Source organism: Cygnus olor, chromosome 7 (assembly GCF_009769625.2).
Source record: "Cygnus olor isolate bCygOlo1 chromosome 7, bCygOlo1.pri.v2, whole genome shotgun sequence".
Lineage (NCBI taxonomy): Eukaryota > Metazoa > Chordata > Aves > Anseriformes > Anatidae > Cygnus > Cygnus olor.
The window spans coordinates 1416870-1441608 of NC_049175.1; the positions used below are offsets into that span (position 1 = coordinate 1416870).

Here is a 24739-nt window from a genome sequence, read left to right on the forward strand (position 1 = left end):
GGGTTTTGTGGTGTGGGGAGGGAATTCATAAGAATATGTAAGGTGGGTGACAGGTTTGGCTTCATCATGACTTCAGCTGAGTCATTTAAACTTGGTATTTTTTCCCCAATCTACTATATATGATTAAATGAGCTTAATTAAGTGCAATTTGAACACAAAACAGTGGTGTGCCCTTGCATCAAAGAAAGCTAATGCTACCCTGGTCTGTATTAGGGAAAGTATTGCCAGGAGGTCATGGGAGGTGATCCTTTCCCTCTGCTCAGCACTGGTGAGGCCAGACCTGGAATACTGTGTCCAGTTCTGGGCTCCTCAGTACAAGAGGGACTTGGACATACTGGAAAGAGTCCCGTGGAGGGCCATCAAGATGATGAAGGGACTGGAGCACTTCTATGAGGAGAGGCTGAGAGAACTGGGGCAGTTCAGCCTGCAGAAGAGGAGGCTCAGGAGGATCTTATCCAAGTCCATAAATACCTGAAGGGAGGATGCAGCCAAGACTGAGCCAGGCTCTTTTCAGTGTTGCCCAGTGCTGGGACAAGAGGCAGTGTGCACAAACTAGAACACAGGAGGTTCCCTCTGAACATCAGGAAGCACTTCTGTGCTGTGTGGGTGACTGAGCACTGGTACAGGTTGTCCAGAGAGGTTGTGAAGTTTCTTTCCTTGGTCTTTAAAAGCTGCCTGGATGTGGTCCTGGTTACCGATCTGCAGGTGTCCCCTGCTTGAGCAGGGGGTTGGACCAGATGACCTCCAGAGGTCCCTTGCAACCTTGACCTACTTTGATTCTGTGTGATCATGCTTAAGACCTTCAAGTAATATGTGTAGAAGCAATGAAATGCAGTATGTTATGGATATACTTATTTTTGTTTAGTCCTGTTTTTCATGTCCACGTTAGAATGACAGCTCCTAATTTCTGAGTAGCTTGGAATCCTGTACTTTGGAAATTGTAGTTTAAGTTTTTTTGGTTGCTGTGTCAGTGTTGCCTTTTGCCAGTTGCTTAATCTGCTGTGCAGGACAAAACGAGTGGGAGCTACGTAAGAGTTTCTAGTATTTTGCTTGGTATCAGTAGTTGGGAGGTGGCTGTTTGAAGGCTCTGTCAGTTTCCACGTAAAGTGGTAGAGCCCCCAGGAAATATATATATTTTTCCCCATGTATTTTCACAAGTCTGCAAAAGAAACACCCATCTCCAGGCCCCATAAAACCTCGTTCACGTACAATTAGGAATGCAAATCAGCTATCCTCTTCCAGTTACAGGAGTCAGCAAGCTATCTTGCAGGGTAGAAGAATGAATAACCTATGGCTTGACTGAGGGAAATTGAAGCAGATATTTTTTGTATTTTAGTAGGTCATTTGATACAGAGTTCCTGTCTGTAAGGCTGATGCTAAGAAATAGACTGCTTCCCTAGACGCGAAGGCGTTCAGCTTTCTCCATCAGGGTAAATGAAAGACCAGGGCCATGTCTGAAATGCACGTGTCAGACATAAGGCTGGGAGAGTTGTTGGATGTCTGCGTTGTGAATTTAGTTGCAGTAGACAGTGAGGTGCTCTGAGAAGGTGCATTTGAAGGTCTTTTCAGGTAGATAGAAAAAGTTGAGGGACCTTTCCAAGGATTTCTGGACTAAAACTTACATGTTGACTGCTTGGTTATTTTTGTACTGAGAAATGGCTTCTTCTGAGTTGCCTTAGATTTCTGTTTTAATAATCCATGTGAAAAGAGACTGACTTTGTTGGAAGGCCCTGAGTCTGTGTATTCCAGTCATGAATATTTTTCATATCATCACTTTTATATTTTTTTAACAGTAGTCTAGTTGTATTTATTGTCTTCTGCTGTTTCTGAGAATTTGTGGGTAAGGTATTTATTACACACAAATACAAGTGAGAAGTTAAAAGCATTGCATTATGCATGTTTACAGCCTTGGCTGCAGTGTTACTGCTGGACATAATGAATAGAAGGCCTTCATGCTGGAGATGCTAAGCTGGTAAAGAACTATTAACATCTGCAAAAAAGGATTTCAAGTTCTGTTTTGTTCTGTTTGATTTGTCGATTAATACTCACAGAACTCAGTGGCACAATTCTGCCCCACCTGTGTGTGTGTTTTATTTTCTTTTTTTAAAAGAATCCAAGACTCCTACAGTCCGTGCTGCACCAAAATTACAGAGATTTTTCCAGCTGGTAAAGGCAAGAGCTCTCCTGTACTTGCTGGCTGGGTCATTCCTCTCACGCAATGGGGTAGTAAATAGCTTTTGCCTGATACATTGAATTAAGCAAAATTCCGCTGGAGAGAGTGATGACTTGACCTTTTCACTGATGGAAGAAAGGTAAACATGGTTTAATTTTGATCCCTCTCTACAGTATGTTTCAAGAAGATCAAATATCATTGAGGTGACAAAGCTCGTATGTTATCTAAACACGGTTGCTGTTACTTGTATCAAATAAATTGAAAAAATGTAGATGGAAAAGTAGATCTGGTATCGCCATTTGCATATTTGGACTAATGTCAATAAATAGCCTTAGCAACTGTATTTGAGCACAATAATGTATTGGGGTGACTAAAGCTGACAGGAGGAAACATTTGGTAACTGGTGTCTGGAAGCACGGCAGCAGCTTTCTCTTTTGTTAGGTTACTGAGATAGGTTTTTTTTTTTTTTTTTTTTTTGTGTGTGTGTGTCTGTGTGTGGCCTAGTAAATTGACTTGGATAATGTATGTGTAGGATTTCTTTAAAATTCAGGCATTTGAAGCATTTAGGAGAAACAAAACTGAAACTGCTAAAATGTCATGCTTGTATATCTCCTTGAATTGTTACCCATTGTATCTGCTTATGCATCTGATCATCTTTTGAAGGATCTTGCTTTGTTTCTAGCTTGCATGTTGTGCTGTTAAGTCCGTTGTGAAGACTGGATAGCTGATCCTCATCTGGAGGCTCTCTAAACACTGTGCTGCCCTAGATTATGTGAAGAAATGGGGATGCCTGGAAACAATGTAAAAAGGCAAACTCCTGGGAAATCCTTCAGGACTCTGGGACTAAACACTTCATCTGTGCTGCAACTATTTCAGCATTTTTCCTGCAAAAGCTCTTCAGGAATGGCTAGTTTCTCTCTTTTAAAGGTCATGTGCTTGGACTAGGATCAGGATTTTTGGGGATACTCAGAATAGGGTTTTGTTTACATTGTGTCTGCTTTTGTGCTGCAAAGCCTTTACAGAGAAGATTTTATTTGTTGATGTCATGTGGAACTGTTAAAGCTAGGATATCCTAAGAACAAGCGTTTTAAATTTGGCTTCCCGTCTTTTCCCATCCTGACACCATTTGAAATGGCTGTGATGTTTTTTCCTTCCAGATAACAAAAGATCCTTGTGACTGTGTGATTAACTACACCTTTTCCTCCCCTCCTTTTATGAAGTTTCTTTTCCAGTAGCACAGTCCTGCCAGGAGCAATGCTAGATCATGGTGCTGGTCTCGTCATCATTGGATGGTAGGCTGTTTTTGGTATTCCTCCTCTGCAATGCCAACGCTATGTCCAGTTCTCTCAGCTGCTTCAAGAGCCCCGGTTTGGCAAGATGCATCGGTGCCTTGATACTTGTTCAATGGCATCCACCACTGTCATGTTCTTGTAAATCATCAGGTAAGCTAAGACCAGTGTGGCTGACCGGCTGCGACCCATAGCACAGTGAACCAGGACCTTATCTGCGGAAACAAAGAGAGATTATGCAGAGAAGAAAATGGCATGTTTTTTCTGTTTGTTTGCTTTTTGTTGTTGTTTTTTTTGATAGTGATGCTTTCTGTAGTGCCTGTTCCGTTTGGGGGGTTGACTACCCTTACCAGCATTTTTGTAAGGTCCATCTTTTTACAGGTGGGGAAACTGAGGCTTTCTGTAGTACCTGAACAGAGTCTACGTTGGAGATTGCCTTTTTAATCCTAAACCAGGTATCTTTAATTTTATCTCTGCAACAGTTGTTTACAAATGCTTTAGGGGCTGACAGAATTGGAAATTTTTTTTGGTCTGACACCATTTTCCTTCAAGATCTAGATCACATCACTTGATCAATTGGCCCAAGTACTTGATTTGTAACATATAGCTGACATGGCTTCATTAAGGCGCAGTAATAATATTTTGAGGGCAGAAGGCAAGAAAGGCTGGAGACTTTAATAGACCACCAGGTGGACAGAAAGAAACCGTCTCTTAAACTGCAGAGAAGCTGCTTTTGGGATCTTCTCTGGATAGTGAACTGTACCCTGTCATTTGGAATGACAGTAAGATTTTTGTCACCCACTTCTGATTGTTTTATAGAATCACTTCCTTGAAGCAGTGCCTGTTTTGTATACAGTAAATACAGAGTCTCTGCTAACATATTTTTTTTGTGTGTATCTGGATAGATGTGGTTCATGTTTTAGTTTTGTGACATTGCTTAATTTACCTTTGGACCAGTGGCAGAAAGCCCTTGCTTTAAGGTACTAGCAAGGATGCAGCATTCTCCATGTCCAGGGACGTGTGGAGGAAGAGTAATAGTAAGTGGGTTCGGGTCTGATTGACAGGTTTCAAAACACTTCAAAAGATTTCCAAAATGATGCAAAGCCCTTCAGGGAGTCACACAAAGGGTTGAACTACTGAAAAAAGTAGATCTGGAGCGCTCTGACACCCTGTTAAGCTGAATTGCCACAGGAAAAAAAAAAGTCCTATCAGGGCCAATAATAGTTTGTCAGTTATGCCTAGTGAGAAGTGTTAGGTACAAAGACATGACTCCTGCCAATTTAACTCCTCTGCTTCCAGGCACAAGAGGATGTGTTGGCACAAGTAGCATTGCTGTGTAATGGATGCATCAAGAACTGCCAACACTAGAGGATTAATGGTTACAGTCTGCATCCTAATCCCAGCAGATAGTCTTAGAGGCATCTTGGCAAAATTCCAGTCTGATAACTAAAAGTGCTTCTTCCTCTCTTGGAAAATGATAATCCCTTCTATTATTACTCCAAATATTTGAAATGGATGAAAACTCTCATTTGTTTGGCCCTTCATGCTTCTATTTACAGCTTCCTACCTTGTAAATGGGTTGCTGTTGAGGTGATAAAATACAAGATAGGACAAGGAAAGCTTCGCTTTTGTGTGTGTGGGAAGGAAGGGATCTAGGAGAAAATGTAGTTTTGTATTATATCAACAAAGGCAAAAAATTGCCATACAACTTTCTGAAATGCCATTTGTTGTAGGAAAATGAAGATCTTGCTTTTTTGTGTATGTTCAAAGTCTGACTGCCTACTACAGCAAAATGCTGGTACTATTCTGCAAAGCCATAGCCCTTCTGTCCTGCTCTGTGGTCTCTTCAGTTTTGATGGTAAGGACCAGTCTAAGTCGTCTTTCCCCAAGAGGGAATCCTCCCGCAGTCTCTCTGATTTTGGCCAGTTATATTCAGTTGCACCTTGGAGAACATAAAATAGCAGTACGTAGAGCCAGAGGTCTGCTGAGTGGTGACAGGTCCCCGAACTACTCTTGTCACTTAGCTTGGGCTTGTGCTTCTTGAAAATCTGTCTAGATGTAGCATTTACTTTCCAGAGCCAGATGGAGTGGTAAATGTTGAGGTGTCTTTGGTAAAATGCTTTAGGTCTTTACATCTATCTCATGTTTTCTTCTCACATTGCTTTTATTTTTTTAATCCATCTCTAAGGTAATTTTTGCCACGACATCTTTACATGAAAAGAAAATCCTATTCTTTTCCGTTTTACATTTTGAGGAACAAAAGCACCAAGAGAATGAGTACTAAATCTGCAGCATAGAAGGGAACTTAGAAGTCCCTTAAAATAGTGCCTTTTCTTTCATACCAGCCTCCCTGGTATAAAATTTTAAGCTGTCCTAAGGCCTGAATTCTGTGTTTTGGGAAATCCTTATGCACAGCTGAAGGATAGCATGCATGATTGTGAACAGTTTGAGTTTGCCTCTAAAGTTTGCTCTTCTAGCTGAGCTGTTTTCATCTTTCTTACATCCATCTGTCCATGCTCAAAGTCTGCAAATACTGCTCTCATGAGGGAGCTTCTTAACCATGACAAAAATTTTGAAGTTAGAGTCAGAGTTATCACATTAGAACTGTTTTGGCAGCATCTAAATTGCCAGGTTTTCTGGCCTGTTGCAGAAGAAGAGGCTTCATTTGTGTGGCAGCTTGTTTCAACAATATTGATTACTGAGCATCTCAGCAGAAAGCGTTGTGTAAAGGCATGTAGTCAGTGTATTTGGTCACTCAGCTGGCTGTGAAGGTTACACCTCAAGCAGTGTGGTGTACAGATGAAGCAAATTCATTCACACGTTCTGATCAAAAGGTGGAAACATTTTTTTTCCCTTCTCTCTGTTCACATTTCCTGAACTCTCATGCAGAGTAAGTAATGACTTCATAGTAATGGGTGTAATTATGCTACTGATCAGAAGTGTTTAGCCCCAAATACTGAGTTCTGCAGTCCTATTTCATTACCACTGGGGAAAGGCACTTGGTTACTTACTATAAAATATTATTTAGGAATCTGGATGCTTCCTGTCAGTCAGGATGTTGCAGTTAAATAGCTGTTTCATTAGGCCCTTGAAATGCCCAACATCTTCTAGACCAGATGTGCATTCAGAGTTAGGATGCTATCTGTTCCCATTGTTTAAAAACTGTGTGAATGTGGCAGTCAGTGCGCAGCTACAGAAATTACTGCAGCTGGTAAGGTCTACTTCAGTGCAGATTTTTTTCTGGTAGAAATGAATCCAGTTACTATTTGACTTGGATCTTTTGTTTTGGTGCTGGACAGTTCTTTGATGTGGTTTTGAAACCAGAAGGTTGACCTTCCCCCTGTCCTGTCCTCCCCTGCCCCTATAGGTATTGGGATGCAAGTTTTTTCTAGACTTTGCAGCCTCGCTTGTGCTTATTTCTGTACCTCAGTGCAGAAGACAAAGGTATTACAGGAACAGGAAGGAAGTCTGCGTTTCTTACTTCAGCTACTCCAGTTTGATACTGACCTCTGGCCTTCAGCCATGGCTAGACACAGGTGTGTTTTAGTTATCCACTCCTTCCCAAAGGCAGTGCTTCAGACAGACTTTTTGCAATGCCAGGTACTTTTTCTTCACAAGTAAGCAAGCTCCTGAAGCTGTTTCTCTTCTATTAGGACTTTGATTTTAAAACAACTGCTTTCAAGACTTTCTTCTAAACAAGGGAAGAGACTTTTGCTGTAGACTGCATTTACTGAAAGGCTAAAATTGTAAAGACCTGGCTGGCTTTTGGGGGTAAGCCAGGTAGTAGCTTGCTACAGCTGAGCTAAACAGCCAAGAACAGAATCTGACAGGAGACTAGCAACTTGATATGTGACTCTCTGGTATTAAGGTCTTTGTAGGTTGGCTGGGAGTCTTAAGTTTCTCTGCTGGTTTCTGGTAAAATATCCTATTGAGATAAAGTATTTTTGGGGGGGAGGAGTAGGAGTGATATTGAAAGCCAATGTGAGGCCTAGGCTTGTAGCTCTTCACATCAGTTTAAAACCTTCTGATAGAACACTGCTGGAGGTTGGCAAATAATGAATTGGTATAATCAAGCTGAGAAATAATAAAGGCTTTAACAAAATGTTTCTAGATCTCTGCTGTCAGAGCTGTTTCCATCTCCAGGTGCTTGGTAGATGGCAGACAGAAATCTGTGTTACAGCTTGGGGTAGAGCTGATGGCCAGGTAGGAAGGTGGGTTTTGTACTTGTAGGGATTGAAGCTGCGGAGTGACAGCCTGAAATCTCTGCAAAAAACTTGTATTCCACTATCACCACTATGCAGCCTGTTTTCATTAAACCTTTCTCAATAGGCACTAATTTGAGGAAAAGACAGCTAATTCAAGGACCCTATGCAACGTCTGGTGGTCTCTGAGCTGTTTATGAAGGAGTCAAAACAACAAAAAATCTGTGTTGGACAGGAGACCTTAATGCAAATTGTGATGTGGACTTTGTCCAACAGCTTGGTGTAGGGGCTCTTGGGTTGGGTTGGTACCCTGCACTGCAGTGAGAAAGGTCCAGTTGCTATCACTATCCAAATAGTTTCCTTCTACTGGTTTTGAATTCTCTCTGATATTGTATTGGACTTGTTTCACTCCCACAGAGATGGATGTGGTGAACTACACTTATAATCAGATGGAGTAAAAACTGTCCTGTTTTTAACCAATTTCAGCACTTTCCTTACTTCTTTCATCCTGAAGTGCATTATCAATGAATTTAGAAGCGGAATAAAAGAACTGGCTGAGCTTGAAAGTGGGGAGATCATCTGCTTCCACTCCATGGTACTCCACAGCCATGTCATGGTAATATTCTGGCCCTGTGTCCACATTCTTCTGACCGTGAGCCGCATTGAGGATGTGGGTGAAGCCTGCCTTCTCAAGGCTGTAGCGGTCTAACGCAGTTTTCCTGTTAAAACAAAAATGGTCCTGTAAATGAAGAAGCTTCTTACTCATCCAGCAAGCCAGGAAAAACAACAACAAAATCTGATTTGGTATGTGCTAAGTGTTAATGAAACTGGTAATGCTTCAAAAATCAGCCATTTGCCATTGTAAAGATTTTAAGATATTGTCATTTATGGAGAATGACCCCTCTGTAGTTCTTAACTATCTTTCCCAGGCCCTGGGAACACCTTAAAAATGAATTTATTTTCCTGGTACCCTTGTAACACAGGAATACTGGCTAATATCCATCTTATACAAGAAGAAACTTGAGATACTGAAAGAAATAGAATGAATTATTTAAGGTTGTAAAAGCAGATTGGTGGCAGAACTTGAAATAGGACCCATGAACACTGATTTCCCCTTCTCTCCCATCATTTGATATTGCAGAACTAATGGAAGAGTCAGTGATATGTGAGTAGTAAGATAAAGAGTTTCTTCAAAAAGAAACTCTTCATCTCTAAAAGAAGTTACTGAGCTTCCCCCCCCCCCCCCCCCCATTTATTCTTGGAAAAAAAAAAAAAAAGAAAAAAACCCCACACCCTTCCTGTGGTCACAGCTCCCTATCAGGTTCCTTTTACTGTCATGTTGGGTTAAACCAGAGATGTAAAGTGAAAAAGAACTAGATATGAAAATTGGTTATCAGCCTCCAGTGAAAGCTGAAAGTAATATTTTTAGCTTAATATCATATGTATTTTTGTTCTCTCTCCTCTCGGACAAGGGATGTGAGATAGAGGAGGAAATCCTAGGTTTTTGTGTGTCCAGTACCTGCTGTAAGTGCTTGCCAGACACCTGAAATTCCTCAAAAAGTACAGAATTTGTGGTCAGGCACATAAAAATTCATTTTTGTCTGAACAATTGTGTTACAGAAAGCTTTTAATTCTGGAAAGTTTTGTTCTGGAAAAGCTGTCAAGTTTCATTAGTGCATAGGAAGATTACTGAGCTTTTTACAAAAAAAGAAATAATTCTATAGGCTTTATTCTGTTAATATATTTTCACTAACTACTGCTGCCATAAATGAATTAGTGCATGATGTGAAACAGCTTTTTCCAACTAAGAGTACCTCTCTCTGTGAATGTTTCCTGAACATTTCAATGTGTAAATGTATTTGCTGTCACACAAGATGTCATTCTGAGCTACCTGTTGTGTTTCATAACTGGTGGTGACAGCTCAGAATGGCTTGAAGTTGACTCCACCTTCCTACCCTCTGTCAAAGTCAAAATCCCACTCTGAGCAGTCAAGAATGTAGTGATTAGAGCAGTTAACTGGGGTATAGATGCTGAAGAAGGTCTTACCTATGCTCTTTCTGATTTAAATTAAGCTCATAATAATTGGCTGTTCTGAGTAGATCCTTCTCGCTGCAGAAATTCCCTTCTGGACAGGAATGCTCCCTGCTGGCATTTTTACTATGAAATAATGTCACATCCATCATGCAATGATTTAAAAAGTAAATAAAAATTGAGTTAGTGGTGTGATCCCTGTCTAAGTTCAGTAGACTCTAGAGGACAGAGAGGCAGTCATATCTTGCTGCTAGTGCTGTGACTTTCTACCTTCACCTCAGGTTAGACAGTACTGACTCCTCCTTTTTGTGTTCTTGTTGCAGTGATTGACTTAGACTTTTCTTTTTATGCCTCATTTTAGGAGACTTACTCCTTAGAATTCTCTTTCTTGAGGTAGGTGTGCTGTATATACTTGGCCAGCAGAGGCATTTAAGTGTTGGCCTGTAAAGATGGCCAATACTTATAAAAACAAACTAAAAATAAAACCCCAAACTGTTAAAAAGTTGTACTGTCTAAAGAGTAAAGGGGTAGTGAATAACCACGGGTTTTGGCCAAATTGACATGCTTGATGTCAACTACAAATTCTGCTTCCAAATGGTCTTATTTTGTTTTGCCTCCTTGATCCTGGAATAGAGGGAAAAGTTTTCCATTCACTGGACTTGGCCCAAAGCATGAATCCAACAATTGAAAGATTGGTGTTTTCAGATGAAAACTGTGTTCAGCTAGAATCGCTGCAAGTCCTACATGCTGAATAGCAAGTAGTATTGCATTGTAGTTAAGGTCAGTGGAAAACTGAAGCAAGTTTTGATGGACTATAGATACTACCGAACTTAGTTTCTGCAAGCACTGCTCAGGCTAATAAAAAGCATTTGAATTAAATGATGATGATGCTCTGAGCAAGGATAATGTCAAAGAATAGCTCACATGATAATCATATTAACGTTTGACACTATTACATTCACCTGGAATCCAATTTTCCTTTTTCCTAGATTAGGTTCTCAGGAGACTGCCTTTTGTCCTAGTGAGTGCATCTAATGCATGTGTTTCTGACAGGTGTGCTTACAGTCTTTTTCTATGGCTCAGGATCTTTTTTTAAGTGTTCAGTGTCCCCGTTGTTTTAATAGGAGTTCAGAATTAAGAGGTACTGTCTTTCACTAACTGCATAAGCAGCCAGCTCAGTCTGGCTGAGCTCCTGGGACCTGGAGTTGGTTAGCATGCATTGGGCTGGTTGTGTATGGTCCTTATTTATTTGTTTTGGTATGAAAATCTTAAACCTATATCCATCCAGTTGCTTCTATGCTTCCTAATCTTTCAGTGCTTAAAATGCCAATGCTTTTTAGGTCAGGGCCTAGTGTTGTGCCCTGGCTTTGAGGAAATTTCCTGGTTCCCCAGGCTTTTCTGTTTTTCCCCTTCCTGTCACATGTCTTCCGTACCCAGCCTTGCACATAGCTGCATGCTGTGAATTTGGGGCCCAGCATGGGATTAATCCTCCTCCTCTTTCTAATTAAACACAAGACAGTCAGTTGTTCATTTTGCATTGGAATTCAGATTGGCCTTTGCCTTGGCCTGTTGGAGTGTGGCTGTACGCTCACTTACACTCTGTGCTCACTCAGTGCTGCCCATGGCCTGCAAAGGGAGTGAGGAGCAGCAACAGATCTACCTTGAATGCATCAGCTCAAGCTCCTTGAATGCAAAGCTCATTGTAAGAGCTTAGACTTAACTAAATCATCTACTTTGAAATCTCTTCCTTTAAGTAAATTATAAGTGTACCAAGGAGATACCTGGGGAGTTACTTATTCCACTGTTTTTGACATGAGAGCATATATTCAATTTTTCTTGGTGCTTAGGATACAGTTACTGTGCAATATAAAATAGTGTTCACAGGATTGCAAGAGATGCCTGTCTTGAGCTTTGGAATATGTGTCTTAAAGGAGAGCTTAAGTGATATTTACTCTTTCAGGAACGAGAGTGCTTGGTTTCAAACTTCATATACTAAGACTAAGATTTTCGGAAGCACTTACGTGCTTTTTTCCTTCCACTCCATCCCCAGAGTCTTACACTTGATAAGTATGTTTTCATAAAAGATGCTTCTGCTATTCTTTTGAAAACTTTATTAATTCTTCTGAAACCTTTCCCCAGAAGCTAGGCAAACTGCCCAGTTGAACCACTGTTTGTCATACTGATCTGCCTTTTCACTCCCATAATCCATCTTTTTATTTTGATAATAAAAGCTGTGGGGCAGGCATTGCGTGAGTTGAGACTGCCATTGCCATCATATAGTTCATGCTGTATCTGCAGCATGTTGACTGCCAGTTAGCAGAGAGCTAGAAGTAGGCTGTTAATTTTCATGTAGGGGTACCATACACCTGAAAATGCAAATGTGACCGTGCCCCTTGACATGTTTGCTTGGACCAGCTTTAGCCACCTAGTGAGCTCCAGCTTTCTGTGTAGGACTGGCTTGCTTTTCAACCTCAGCTGAATCTGTGGTGTAGATACTATTGTGGAAGTATCCTTCACTGCCTCCTTATTCTAACCAAAGCCTGTTTTTTTTTTTTTGTTTGTTTCATCTTGTCTGCTACTCCGGGTTATATCACAAGGATAATAGGGGAATAATTTTGATCTTCCTTGCAGTTTTTACCATGTTTGAACCATTATTATTTTAGATGAACAGAAAGAATACATCCAAGCATCAATATTTGCAAGTATCCAGTTGGTTGAGGTGACTAATAGCATGGGATAGTTAGATAGCAGAGACTGTTGTACGAATCGTGTACCTTTTTGGAGGATTTATTGTGCAATTTCTAATTCACTTTCAGCTGAAAGTGGCACAGGTAGTTTTCCCCTTGTAATTGGCTCAATACCAGACTCTAACAGTTGAGCTAACAATATTCGCTTTTTTCCCCACTTTGAGTGCTGCTATTTCCTAATAAAATGCAATTAATATTTCTATTTTTGTGATGGTGATTGAATTTAAAGTAGCCATTGTAAAGAGGAGTTTGCTACAATTGCCAGTGTAGGTGAAGCCATAAGCATTTGATTACTCTTTCAATTGTTTTCATTTTGTACATCTTCACCATCTGTGCTATTAGCACTTGATTTCCTCTTACATGATGCAGTTGTGGTCTCCAGTGGCTGCCCTGAATGTGTTTCTACACAGAGGAGGTGAAGTGTGGCACTGGGAGATAACAGTTAAAATTTCAGTATAATTCATTTTAGTAAGGGATGAACTGGGCAGATTGGTCCTGTGTAAAAACTCATCAGCTCTTCAATTCAGAGCACATAAACATATGTTAAAAGTTAAGCATACTCATAAGTCCCTCTCTGTATAGCAAAGCAGGATAAGCAAAAGCTCAGTCCTTTGCTGAATCAGACCCTGCATTTACTGTGGGACAGATGGACTCATAAAGATGCTTTGAAAATTCTGAGGCAAGGGGGAGTACTTTGATATGGGAATGCCACCTAAGTGGCGAAAATCAGAGGTGAAATAACTTTCACGTAGGGATATATTCATAATATCAGACCACCACCCGGAGGGACCAACTGACCCAAACAAAAATGTCATCCGCTTTCAGATGGTTCCATCTTTCTTAGGCTGTGAAAGGGCACGTAAAGGACATGCCCAAGACTTTAACTGTGCCTGCTGTCAGTTTTAAAGCTAAGAGTTGTACAAGAAAAGGCAAGTGCTGCAGCAAATTTGGCCTTCTGAAAGCAACAATATAAGTAAAGTAGCTATAATGTAAAAGAGAATCCTTCCTTTAAATTTGCCATCTCCAGTGTATCAATTCTCTTTTTTCTCTTTTCAGAATACTGCCATGAACAAGCTTTAGTCCAGCTACTTCTGTCAGGAAGGTGCCCAAACCAATGGGATTTGGAAGAGAGGGAAAAAAAAACTTGCAAGGGCCACAGCCTGCACCTTCACATTAAGTATCTTAACAGCAGTTAACAAAGGGAAGAGAAGGTGGCTTATGACAAAAATCCAAGCGCATCTAAAAGAAGGGAAGGAATTCTGTGAGATTCCTCACGAGGAAAGTGAGCAGAGCAGCTCCCTCCACGGGAAAGTCAGCTCTTCATAGCTGGTACTGGCTGACTAGACAACTGGTACGTTTATAAGCTCTAAGTAGAGCCAAGTCTCTTAAACGTCGTGCAAAGGTTGAGCAATGTAAGCATGTTTCAGCATAGGCTCCTAAAGCCCACGGATAGATGTGACCCAGATTGACAAAACACAAGGAAATCTGAGGCAACACATTACTAGAAGAGGAATTGTTGTTCTCAAACTTTTCCATTTTCTTAAACACTGAAGGGAAGTGTAATGCAGGATGGTAACTTACCAGATGGTCAGTGTCAAAAAGAAGCATCCTGAATATAGGCAATACTGACACTTTCTTAAGAAAATCTGGCAGCTCTCCCTCCTGAGGAGAGATGTAGAGAATTTCCAATAATACTGACCCAATTTCCTCTAGCACTGAGGGAGTCTAGTGATAGTGTAGCATTGTATCCCCTTTTCCTTCTGAGGTGTTGCTCCATTTCTGTGGATACCTCCTGTTCAGTGTGAATTAGAAGAATTTTTTGGTACCATTGAAAGTACTGAAAAAGATCTTCATAACTTGTAGTAGGAAAAGATTTAGCAGCCAATTTTCCTCTAGCCCCAAATGGTGGATTTTTTTTCTTTTGTGTGTGTGTGCATGCATTTTTGCAAGTGATACAACATATATAAAGGAAATTCCTCTCAGCTGTCTATATAGCAAAGACATCAAACACATTTGATGTAGCCAGTTCGCGGTCCCAACTTCAGTCACTTGTGTGCCTCATCAAGTGTTAGAAATCATCAGTAGACTGGGACGTTGTCTGGGGAAGGCTGGATGACAAGTGTTACTTGTCTTGGAAATGGTGTTTTAAGAAGTTTATTGTCCAGTGTTACAGATCTGATTTTCTGGATTGTTAAACTGCTGTTAGAGTTGGCAGATTCTCATACTAACAGAGTTGAAACTATGTCCTCATGAGTGTTGTTCTAATCTAAATCTACATGCTCTCCTATTTTTCTATGATTAATACTCGTATAAGTCCTAGGAGTTCATAATGCTAACCAGTGGGAGGTAACTGTTTGTTGCCCTGAGTGAGTACCATCTGTTTTCTTCTAGATTAACATAAATTGTCTTTCTACTTAGTCACTTGGAAAGAAACATACCGTATTGTTTTCTGGAGAAGGGAAAGAGGGGAGAGCATGAGTCAAGAACGTATTTAAAGTTATATATTTTTATTATCATAGGCTCCGATCTGTAGGTGTGAGCTACCTGCATGCTTTGTTGAACCTTATGTGTGTTTGTTCTCAAAACTGTAACTCCTGGGGCTCTACAGGAACAAACATAGACCTTCACTGTCTTGAAGTGCAAGCTCAGTTCAGGTGCCTATCCAGAAGTCTGGTTTTTGTTTTTAAGCTGTAAGGAATTAGTCTCCAGAATATTTCCTTTCCTGTGGGAGTAGTTTGAGAGCACAGTAAGACTTGAAATTGTCTTAAATCCTAATGAGAGGTAGAAGATGGCTAAGAGGAAATAAAAATGTTAGGAGCTCTTTGTCTTTAGTTAAAATATTCACTGAAACTCAGGAATGTGGAATCATAAACATCGTGTTGAGCAACAAGGCAATCACTGTCAAGCCACAAAGAAGAAACGACAAGCTGTGTGTCTGGCAGAGATTTTCCATGTGATTGCAGTGAACCAGGCAGGTTTGGGATTAGCCAGTAAAACTGCCCATGCAAGTAACCTGGTGACCGGTGAGAGAAGGAAGCAAGACAAAGCTGCTTTTCTATTTCTTTAGAAGGCTTCAGGATGTGAGGAGGACAAAGGCAGGCACTAATCCTGGTAGCAGATGAATCAAAATCTTGGCAAAGCAGTCTTTATTCCTATCACTGGGCTGTCTCCTACAAGTTCTAGCGTCTGGTCTTTTAAAAGTCCTTGGAACTTGCTGGAGGAAAATTTCAATTGGAGCTGAACACAGCCTGTTATATTTTGAGGCTTTGATTATTCTGGGCCTGACAGGCTCATGGAGATTTCATTGCCTCTGGGCAACATCTGCAGTGAAGCCTTGTAACAAAGGGATTGAGTGGCCTCACAGGGCTCCTTGATAGCCTGTATTGCATTAGATGGAAGATGTGGTTACGTAGTCAGGGTAATTAATTAGCATTTCCATAAGCAGTCACAAGTCCTGTTAACCTTGTAAATGCAGGAGGCAGGAATGAAGCACAGATGTGAAGGCTCTGAAGATAAACTCTGCATGTGTGTGTTCACTTGATTTTGTTGATGAGCTCCACTGAATTCTTTTAAGATCAACCTTAATTTAGCATGGCTAAGGATGCAAATACACCCAACATCTGTTCACGTCTCCATGGCAGCTCTTCGGTGACCAGGGCTACAGTAAGATCTTAAAATAAAACATTACAAACCCCCCTGACACACTGAAGGGGAAGCTGTTGATCAGAGGTAAGATGTGGAGCTGGCTGAGGAAAAATATTAGAGGTCCCTGGACCTCGCCTTATTCAGATCAAGTGCCTGTTCTGGTAATGAAACCTGCATCTTGCCTGCAGACCAGTTCTCATCTTGAATTTTCTGGTGCTAGCTGTCAAGCTTGCCCTCAGCTGGCTGATGATAGTCATCCTCTTGTTGGGAGCCCCATTTTCTGGTGCAGCTTTACTTCTGTTCACCCCTGCACAAAACCATTCCCTGCTTCTTTTTCCTTCCCTGTTGGCTTTCTCATTTTTCCTGGTCATGTGGGGGACCTGTTTCCCCTTGAAGCACCATTGCTTTTCCTCCTGACTCAAGACCTGTCCCCTGCAGAAATAAACAGCTGCCCAGCTTAAATGGGTGTAGCTGTAAATATCTCTTGAGAAGCTTGTTTTTCTATATCTCTGCTTAGTTTGTACTAAGTGGAAGTGTGCATTTTATTCAGTCACAGCTCTTAGCAGTTACTCAACTGCAAGGTGTAACAAGCCACCGTGACAGGAACAATGACAGGAAAGACAGTCCTCTCCCAAAAGGAGAGTGTCCTGGGTTTAGAAACTATGGCTGGCCAAAGACCCGTTGTCTCGTTGGGACCCTTTGCTCAGAGGGCAAAGTTGGAGCTTTATCACAGAGGTAAGAGGGAAATTATCCTAACCATGTCATTCAGAATAGTTCTGGTGACTTTGAACAGGGAAGTAGGAAATGAATGCCAGAAGAAGCTGTTGCTTTTTGCTGAATCTTGAACTAGAAATATCTAACAAAAGGGGCAGAATAGGATGGGGAGAAAACAGCTGAAACCTATTTTATCTTGTTCTTGAGCGGACAATCTCCCCCCCACACACACACACCCAGTGGCTGCCCCTGCTTGGTTAAAGCCCGGATCTCCAGTGTGTCTCTCTGTTGCCTCTGGCACCACAAAAGTAATTGGTCAATGATATTAGGAGCCTCATAACTTCCAAAGCTGTGTATCTTTCTTCTTTTATAAGCTGGTAACAGATGAATTTTAGGACCTTTTAAAAAAATTATTGAGAGCTTTGGAGTCAGTGGGGCTCCTGCTTGTGCCTTAGAATGGTGGTGTAAAATAAATGTCATGTTAGAGAAGGGTGTAGAAGAAAATGGAAGTGTAACAATAATGCCTAAGGGGTAAGAAAGGCTCTCTTGCTCTGCTCAGGGTTTGGGTTGGGGGATTTTCTGATGGCCTGTCTGCTGTGTCAATTGGCTCTGCATGTCAGAATAGCCTGTTTCAGCTTAGTCCTGTGTTCAGCAGAGCCAAGTCTGTTTTGCAGGCTTGTTTTTTTTTTTTTTTTTTTCCAAATCACATTTGGTCTGATCAGTGAGATGCATCTCTGCAGCTTTGCCTTTCAGCAGGGTACCATTTGTTTTAATCTCTTGAGCAATTTGGAAATGCAGAGTACTCCATGTATGCAGGCACAGGCTTGGAAGCACAGAAATACCACTGCAAGTTCAGCTGTCTTTTCAGTCACTTTTCAAGAATTACATTTTGGGTTCAAACCAACCTAAGCTATGGCACAAAGCTATGGTACAACAGAGCTAGAAAGTGCCCTTCAGTCAGTGTAACTGTGGAAGGACTTTCACTCGGAGATAAATGACAAATTACCATTTGAAATGAATGATTTAAAAATGAGTGGTGTAAAGATGGAAGTGACTAGCTTCAACCTCTGCAGGCTGTGCTAGTGCTGTGACTGCTGTGTTGCTCGGTGTTTAACAGCAGACCCCTCTGCATTCAACCAGTGCTTCCTTGGAGCAGCAGCAACCCAAACCGTGTGCGTGTGTTCTGTGAGGGCCGTGGCACACCAAGTGCTCTGAGTTCTGGTATCTGTCAGTAGCTCATCAAAACAGGCTGTCACCGCTCAATACTACCTAATAGGGAGGAGGAGAGAAACACCTTGCTCTGATTGTGAGCTGTATCTAGTACAGCTTACTCATTTCCTATGTAGAGGAGATTTACTATGTATGCTTACTCATCATCTACGCAGAGGTAGTGGGCACTTACTCATCTCCTATGTAGAGGCTGGGCCAGACTTCATTGACATGAGTGTACTTCGGGCATCCTTTCCAGAAGAGTCGCTCCAATTCAAATGCACCTGGGGTACAGTAATCCTCATCGGGATCTACTTTGATTGCCATGTATGCGTTTTTCTTCCCAGTGTTCAAACCTGCTGATGGCGTTTTGTCCATGGCGTGGTGTGCTCAGGCCGTGCAGGAAGCTGGAATGCAACCAAAACAGAACATTAAGGTGAGGAAGCACAAAGCCAGTGAGTTCTGCTCTGGTTATGGGGCACTGGGAGCAGCACTGGCCAGGTGTGAGGTGGATGTACCTGCTGAGTGGCAGACACGAACTGTCACCTGGATTTCTGCCTCCCCTGAACCAGGTGAGGAATGCTCTGTGTGAGCTCACCAGCAACAGGAGCAAAAGCAAAGGCGAAGTGACTGCCAAAGTTTGATTGCCACTGGGAATTTGTTTCTTGGAAAATCCACTGGTAAGAATTTGGCAGGTGTAGCAGCCTGATCCAAGGAATCTGGAGTAGCTCATAGAACTCAATGGAGGAAATGTAGGATGTGGTCTTATCATTAAGTGCAGGTCTCCTAAAGGTTTCTCCTGTATGTGATTTTCAGCAACCCAGTGAGATCGAGCATGCCCATTCAGGTCAGTGCTGAGTGCACCACTTCTGTACATTCAAGATCTTACTGCAGACCTGCACAATGAACCACGCAGGCTATTTCCGGGAACAAGAGTTTGCTTTTTAGCATCGATTCCCTTCCCACTGACTGACAAAATATTGTTTAGCAGGGTGGGCTCTTGCTAAGGAGCAAGAACCTCCTTCCTTCCAGGCTTTCAGGCTTACTATTTTTATTTTTATTTTTATTTTTATTTTTATTTTTATTTTTATTTTTAAAATGTAGATGCACACACACCGAGTGGTAGGAGGAGCACTGATAAGCATGTAGTATAGAAGGGAACAATGGTGTGATGTTAACTTGTAGCTAAAATCAGAGTATCATTAAGGTTGTGTAGAACAACATGTTTCTTGGACATGCTATTGTGTGTCAAATTTATCTGCTAGTATTGAATCTTTTGGTGTCAGCTTTTTGCACCTCTTTGAGCTCCAGATTTTCTTCTGCCTGCTGTGATTTTCTCAGCTGCCCTCCTGATTTAGTGTTCACTTATATGGTTGGCATCCCTCAGTTGCTGGCTCATTAGTTGTACCCCAGTTACGTGGTCTTCATCCTCGCTGCTTCCCTTCAGGGCTGTGACTCACTAAGAAGTGGGCAATGACACTATGAGCAGTGGGAGCTCACAGGGCAGCCTGGAGCTGGTGGGTGAATCTAAAGGCTTGTCTATGTGATGGCCACTGACTGTCTTGAGTCACAGGACCTTCCTCATCCCTGCTGTTACGAAGACACTGCCATAGGATGTGGCAGGGAACATAGGGAATGTTCAATTATGAGAACATTCTTGTCCCTTGAACTGATTTTGTTAGTTTGCTGTGTGATTTTTCTTTTTTTAAGTCCGTGTTTAACTTTCCAGGTCCTGTGCAGCTGAAGCACCTTGGGTGGAACCCAGTGAAGTGTGTGTGACATGGGAACCCTTGCACCAGCAGCAACCGTGCCAGCTGCGTGTGCAGTACAGCTGCAGCAGTGCAGTGCTGCACTCATGGGCTCAGGCATGGCACTGCCCTGTCCTGACAGACAAGGCAGCTGGCATCCCCACGTGATGTGTTGGGTGACTTTAGGTTAGGGTTTTTTCAAATTCTATTCATTTTTAGGTTTTTGATTACTTGAGGAAAAAATTGCAGGGAGAGAGTAGTGACTCCCACATTTTGTTTTTGTTGGCAACTGGTGACATTTGTGGCCTTTTCATGACAAAAATCTGGGTAGTTACAGAGCTCTCCTGCAAGCAGGATGACCCTTTTTCACTGACATCCTGCATACCCTGAGGGGTCGGTTCGTTGGTTTGGGCTCTTTTGTGCCTGTCATGTTCTGTTTCTCTGTAGGACTTGAAAAAGCCAAGCAATGCCTGGTTTCGCACTCCAAAGCTAGGCAAGATTGTGGAGTCAGTTTTTGTTTGGCACATATACACCTTTGTTCAAAAATTGGCTTGCTTTCACTGGCAAGGGGATCTATCTTTCAGCCAAGCTTCCTAAAACATGATGATGTTTAGCTAAGTGGTCCTCTGAGATGCATAAGGGGCTCTGAGAATTTGTTTTTAGCAAACTTGCCTTGTGCTCAGTCTTATGTGCCTGTGAGTAACGCGAAGTCCCATTTCTGGGCCTCCGGTAGCTATTCCCTAGAAGTGCCCTTTTCCTTTCAGGGTTATGTTAACTCTATATGCAGACCCAACAAAGTAAATAATGCTGGACTGTCAGAGATACAAATCTAACACTGTCTGACTTTGAAAGTGAACAGGCTGTTATCTAGAACTTGATAAGAGAGACTATTTGTCTAGTAAGGAATTATCTTCGCGTGAGAGCCTTGATGCTGAGGGACTGACTGAGCGTTTATTCATGGCTCTGTAAAAGGGGAGGGGAGGAAGAGAGAGAAATGAAATCAGTAGTTATGTTTGGTAGCCACAGCACATGGGTCTGTTACAGCAGCAGTCCTGCTCTGAGACTGCAGACCTCAAAACAGGACAATTGCATCTGCAAACGATCGTTTGTGGTACTGTAACACCATTTTAGTCTGAAGCTTGGTTAGTTCTCTAAAAGTTGGACCTATGAGAAGTACTCCTCTCTCTGTCCTGGGAAGCCATATGCTCCTTGAACTTTGTTTTTTATTCCTTGCCAATGTTATCTACTGCAGGGATTTTTAAATTGATTTAGAGCACAAGCAAGCATCAGTTGAAATTCCTCTAATAAAAGATGTATTTGGGATTGACTCTAGACTAAGTATGAAGTAACAGAGTTTGACTAGGAGGAGGGGGAGAAAGGGGCTGGTGAGCTACCTGAGCTCTGGAATTAATTCCCATGAAGTATTTGGGTGGGGAGGAAGACAGAGGTTTGTGTCTCTGCAGGAACCATATATCTCACCTCATCTCTCACTGACTGCCCTGCGCACACTGAACGGAGCTGAGGGAAGGCCGTTCCCTTGGCCAGCCTGCTTGGACTAGGAAGAAGAAAATTGACTGGATTTTTTTGGTGCTCGTCCTTATTGCTGTTGTGGATATACAGGTGACTTTGCCTAAGACAAGCCCTGACAGTGAAGCCTCAGATGTGTTTTTCAGACCTGTGGGGTGGGAGGCTGTCCCCTGCGGGGCATTAGGCCAGTGCAGCTGGGTGGCATGTGGGGTTACCTCTGTGCAGGTACCCCGGGGCAGCCTGCCACTGCTGCTGCTGCTCCTTCTGGGCCAGAATGGTGCCGCCTTGTGCTGGGGGATGTAACCTTGGATGTGAAAGCGATCTGGGGTAGGGCTGGTCCTTGTGCCCATTCTGTAAGGGACAGTGCACCCTGCTTGCTCCTGGAGGTGCTGCTCCAGCACAGGGAGTCAGGTGGCGGGAGCTGTTGTCCCAGTGAGGTTCTCTTCCTCAGAAAGCTATGCAGCCTGCATGTCCCCATCCTGTCCTTCCCCTGTGACCAAGCCACAGCTCCTCTCTTGCTCTCTGCTGTGCCAACCAAGGCTAGGCTACGTGAGCTGCCCTTTGCTGCTGCGCCTGCAGTGGCCAGTCACCAGCTGCGTGCCGGGGACGCCTCGGTGGGACCAGGGCACACTTCTAGAGCTGGCACAATTTGTCTGCCTCATTTTGCAGGTTCTGCTTCTCAATCCAGCATGCAAATATAATGCTGAACTGCTGGTGCTCACCAATTATGCTGTCATGGACTTAAGTGTATTATCAGAACAAGGATTATAAAAATTCAGTCATCTGCATTTTTATACCCTAATCTTTCTCTTCATAAATAAGACCAAAGTGCATGTTATCTAATGATTTTTATTTGTTAATCACTTGGATGGCTGGAATATTTTTCCCCCTTGGGTTATACGTATATAAATGAAAATATTGTTAGTGATTTCACAAAATGGTAATTCAGAATAATGGAGAGTTAATCCTCTTTTCATTAGCGAGCCACTTCAGGACATACACTGTGGCAAATTACTCTGCATTTTAAGTCATTCTCGAGTGCTGTGCACTAGAAAAAAAACATTAAACTATTTTTGCATTGATAGAAGTAATTGTGTGGCTAATTTGGATAAGCAGCATGTATTAGGCATAGCAAAGGAATCTCTTCTTTATGTTCGCTATCCACTCTACAGCTGCCAAATGGAATTGTTTATAGTGCTTTTTAGCTTATTTTATTTTTAACAAAATGGGGAGGGAGTAGAGCAAGCGTAAGAAGGGGAAAAGAAAACCTGCCAGTCTGTCTGCTGTTTAATTCACAGAGGGAACACAGTCTAGTGCCTGGAGCAGTGATACGGCCATTAAAGGTTTCCTTTCTGCACCTTGTTCTTGGTCCCTTGAACTACTCAGATGTTTCCAGGAAAGCCTTGGGAAGGTGCAGGATGTAAGGGCCATTTTTCAGATGTGTACAACAGGAGGGACGTGCTCCGCCACCCCAGAGCTGCAGGGGGTTAGCTAATACTTATGGAGGCAGCAGCCACAAGCTCTATGGTTCGGTAATCCCACAGATAGGGGGCGGGAATCGAGGCTCATATTTAGATGTGAACGTCAGAGCTGCAGTGATGGCGTGTACATTTCTAATGCTGGTTTTCCAGATGTGGTGGAAGTTTCTGAGTACTTTGAGACTGAAAGCTATAAGTCATTATCTGCATCACAAAATACTATGTTTCTGAATATTTTTGGCTCTTTGTGCTGTGCAGGCCTTGTATATTATAGATGCCAAACAATTTGGCAAGATTCATGCCTGGGCGTTAAGATCCAAGTCTGCTGTAGAAATTTAAAAAGAAAAACAAAAAGCGGAGGTGCAGAGTAAAGGACTGTATTTCTTTGTCCTTTGCACGGACCTGTGCACCCTCTCCCCTTTCCTGCCTCCAGCCCTGACCCAGGAGGAGTTTCTCTGCATAGCTGCAGTCACCCCAAGCATGTGTACCCTGGCTGCCAATGTGGGGCTGTGTTTGTGTGCCTGAGGCAGGCTGTAGATCACCGGTAAGGTCGGAGCCCAGTGGTGGTGGTGTGCTGTACAAGTGTGCAAAGATACAGGCTAAACAAAAGGTGGGAAGAAAAATGGAGACAGAAGGTGATTTTTCTTCTTTCCTTCAGAAGGAACAACTGTAATGCTATTAGCTGTTCTGGAGTGCCTGACGTTGACCACAGGACTTCCCTGCCTCAACACCTATTTCAGTCCATATTTATATAGCAGAATATTTTACGTTCTTTACCACCCATGTTTCCTGCTCTTGGGAGCTTTCCCAGGCCATATTAACATCAGTCATCTTTGCCAGTGGGGCTTTTTCAGTGCTGGCTTTATTAAATCTAATTTGGTGTATACAAGTGTGTACTAGCTTTAGTTTTGTACTCAGATGCTTTTTATCTAATAAGCATTGACTAAAAGGTACTTCTCTGTGAAAATACCAAGCAATTGCAAAATCTGCTGGTTTAGCTGGGAATGAAAGGTCTTCAGCATCCTGCAAACACCTGAAGGATCGAATTTATCTGTTCCCATGAGCATTAAACTTGAAAGGTGAACAGTAAAATGAGGAGGAAAAAATACACCCTGTAATTACAGTTAAGAAATTATTTTTGTGCGTGAGGTGCTTGTTATTGAAAAATGTTTGCAGTTTTCTGTTTTGATGTTGTATGGAAAGCTGACATTTGAATGTTATTTAGTAGGAAGAATTTAGCTGTGCTGAAATCAGATGACACTGAAATCAGGGAACATCTGTCTTCCAGGGTTCCATACCTGAGCTTTGTGGGTTCCAGACAACTGCAGAAATAATGCTTGTATTTTTATTTACTTATTTTTTCAGTTTAATAGCCACCTAAGATAAGATCTTGAACAAAAAGCATCTGTAACAATGGTGTACAAGAGAGGGAAGTACCTGACAGGACGTAAGGATGAAGAATACCAGTTCTCATATGCTTTCAGAAAGATGCACAAAAGACTTGAATCTAATTTACTAACCTTTCTCCATGTAAGCACTTTCTCAGTGCTAAAGGGAGACAAAAATCAGCTCTAATGACTAAGGGTCTCCAGAAATAGCAAGAGGGATTCTATCAAGTGAGTTCCTGAATTCTTAAGAAAAGTTTTGTTCTTTCCCTTCTAGCCAGCATGCAAGCTACATACTTCCTTTCAGGACAAAAAAAGTACTTACGCTTTTTTGAGTATGACTAAGCAGAGAGTTGTTTTATGCACTGGAAAGTTCTCCTTGCAGAAGTCAATGTGCATGCTGTCTGGAGTGCAGTGTTTACACTTGGGAGGAATATAAACAGTGCTTTGGTTTCTAAGTTTTTCATGACTCGAAGTGCATCAGCTGAGCTGAGATCTGGTGAGCTGCAGTAACAAAAGCCTGCTTTGTTGGATGGTTTAAGTAGATGAATTTAAAGGTGGTGCTCCCTGTTATGCCACCCCCATGACATT

At 42.1% G+C, this 24739-nt stretch overlaps 1 protein-coding gene across 1 annotated transcript; it reads right to left on the reverse strand.

Annotated features, from left to right (window-relative positions):
- Nucleotides 1-1934: 1934 nt before the first annotated feature.
- DUSP29 (dual specificity phosphatase 29) lies at nt 1935-24739 on the reverse strand. Its single transcript, XM_040563725.1, has 4 exons — nt 24474-24739; nt 18204-18417; nt 8163-8383; nt 1935-3677 (listed from the first exon to the last, which is right to left on the reverse strand). The coding sequence occupies exons 2-4, from the start codon at nt 18386-18388 to the stop codon at nt 3529-3531; spliced, it is 555 nt and encodes a 184-aa protein (XP_040419659.1). The 5' UTR covers nt 18389-18417; nt 24474-24739; the 3' UTR covers nt 1935-3528.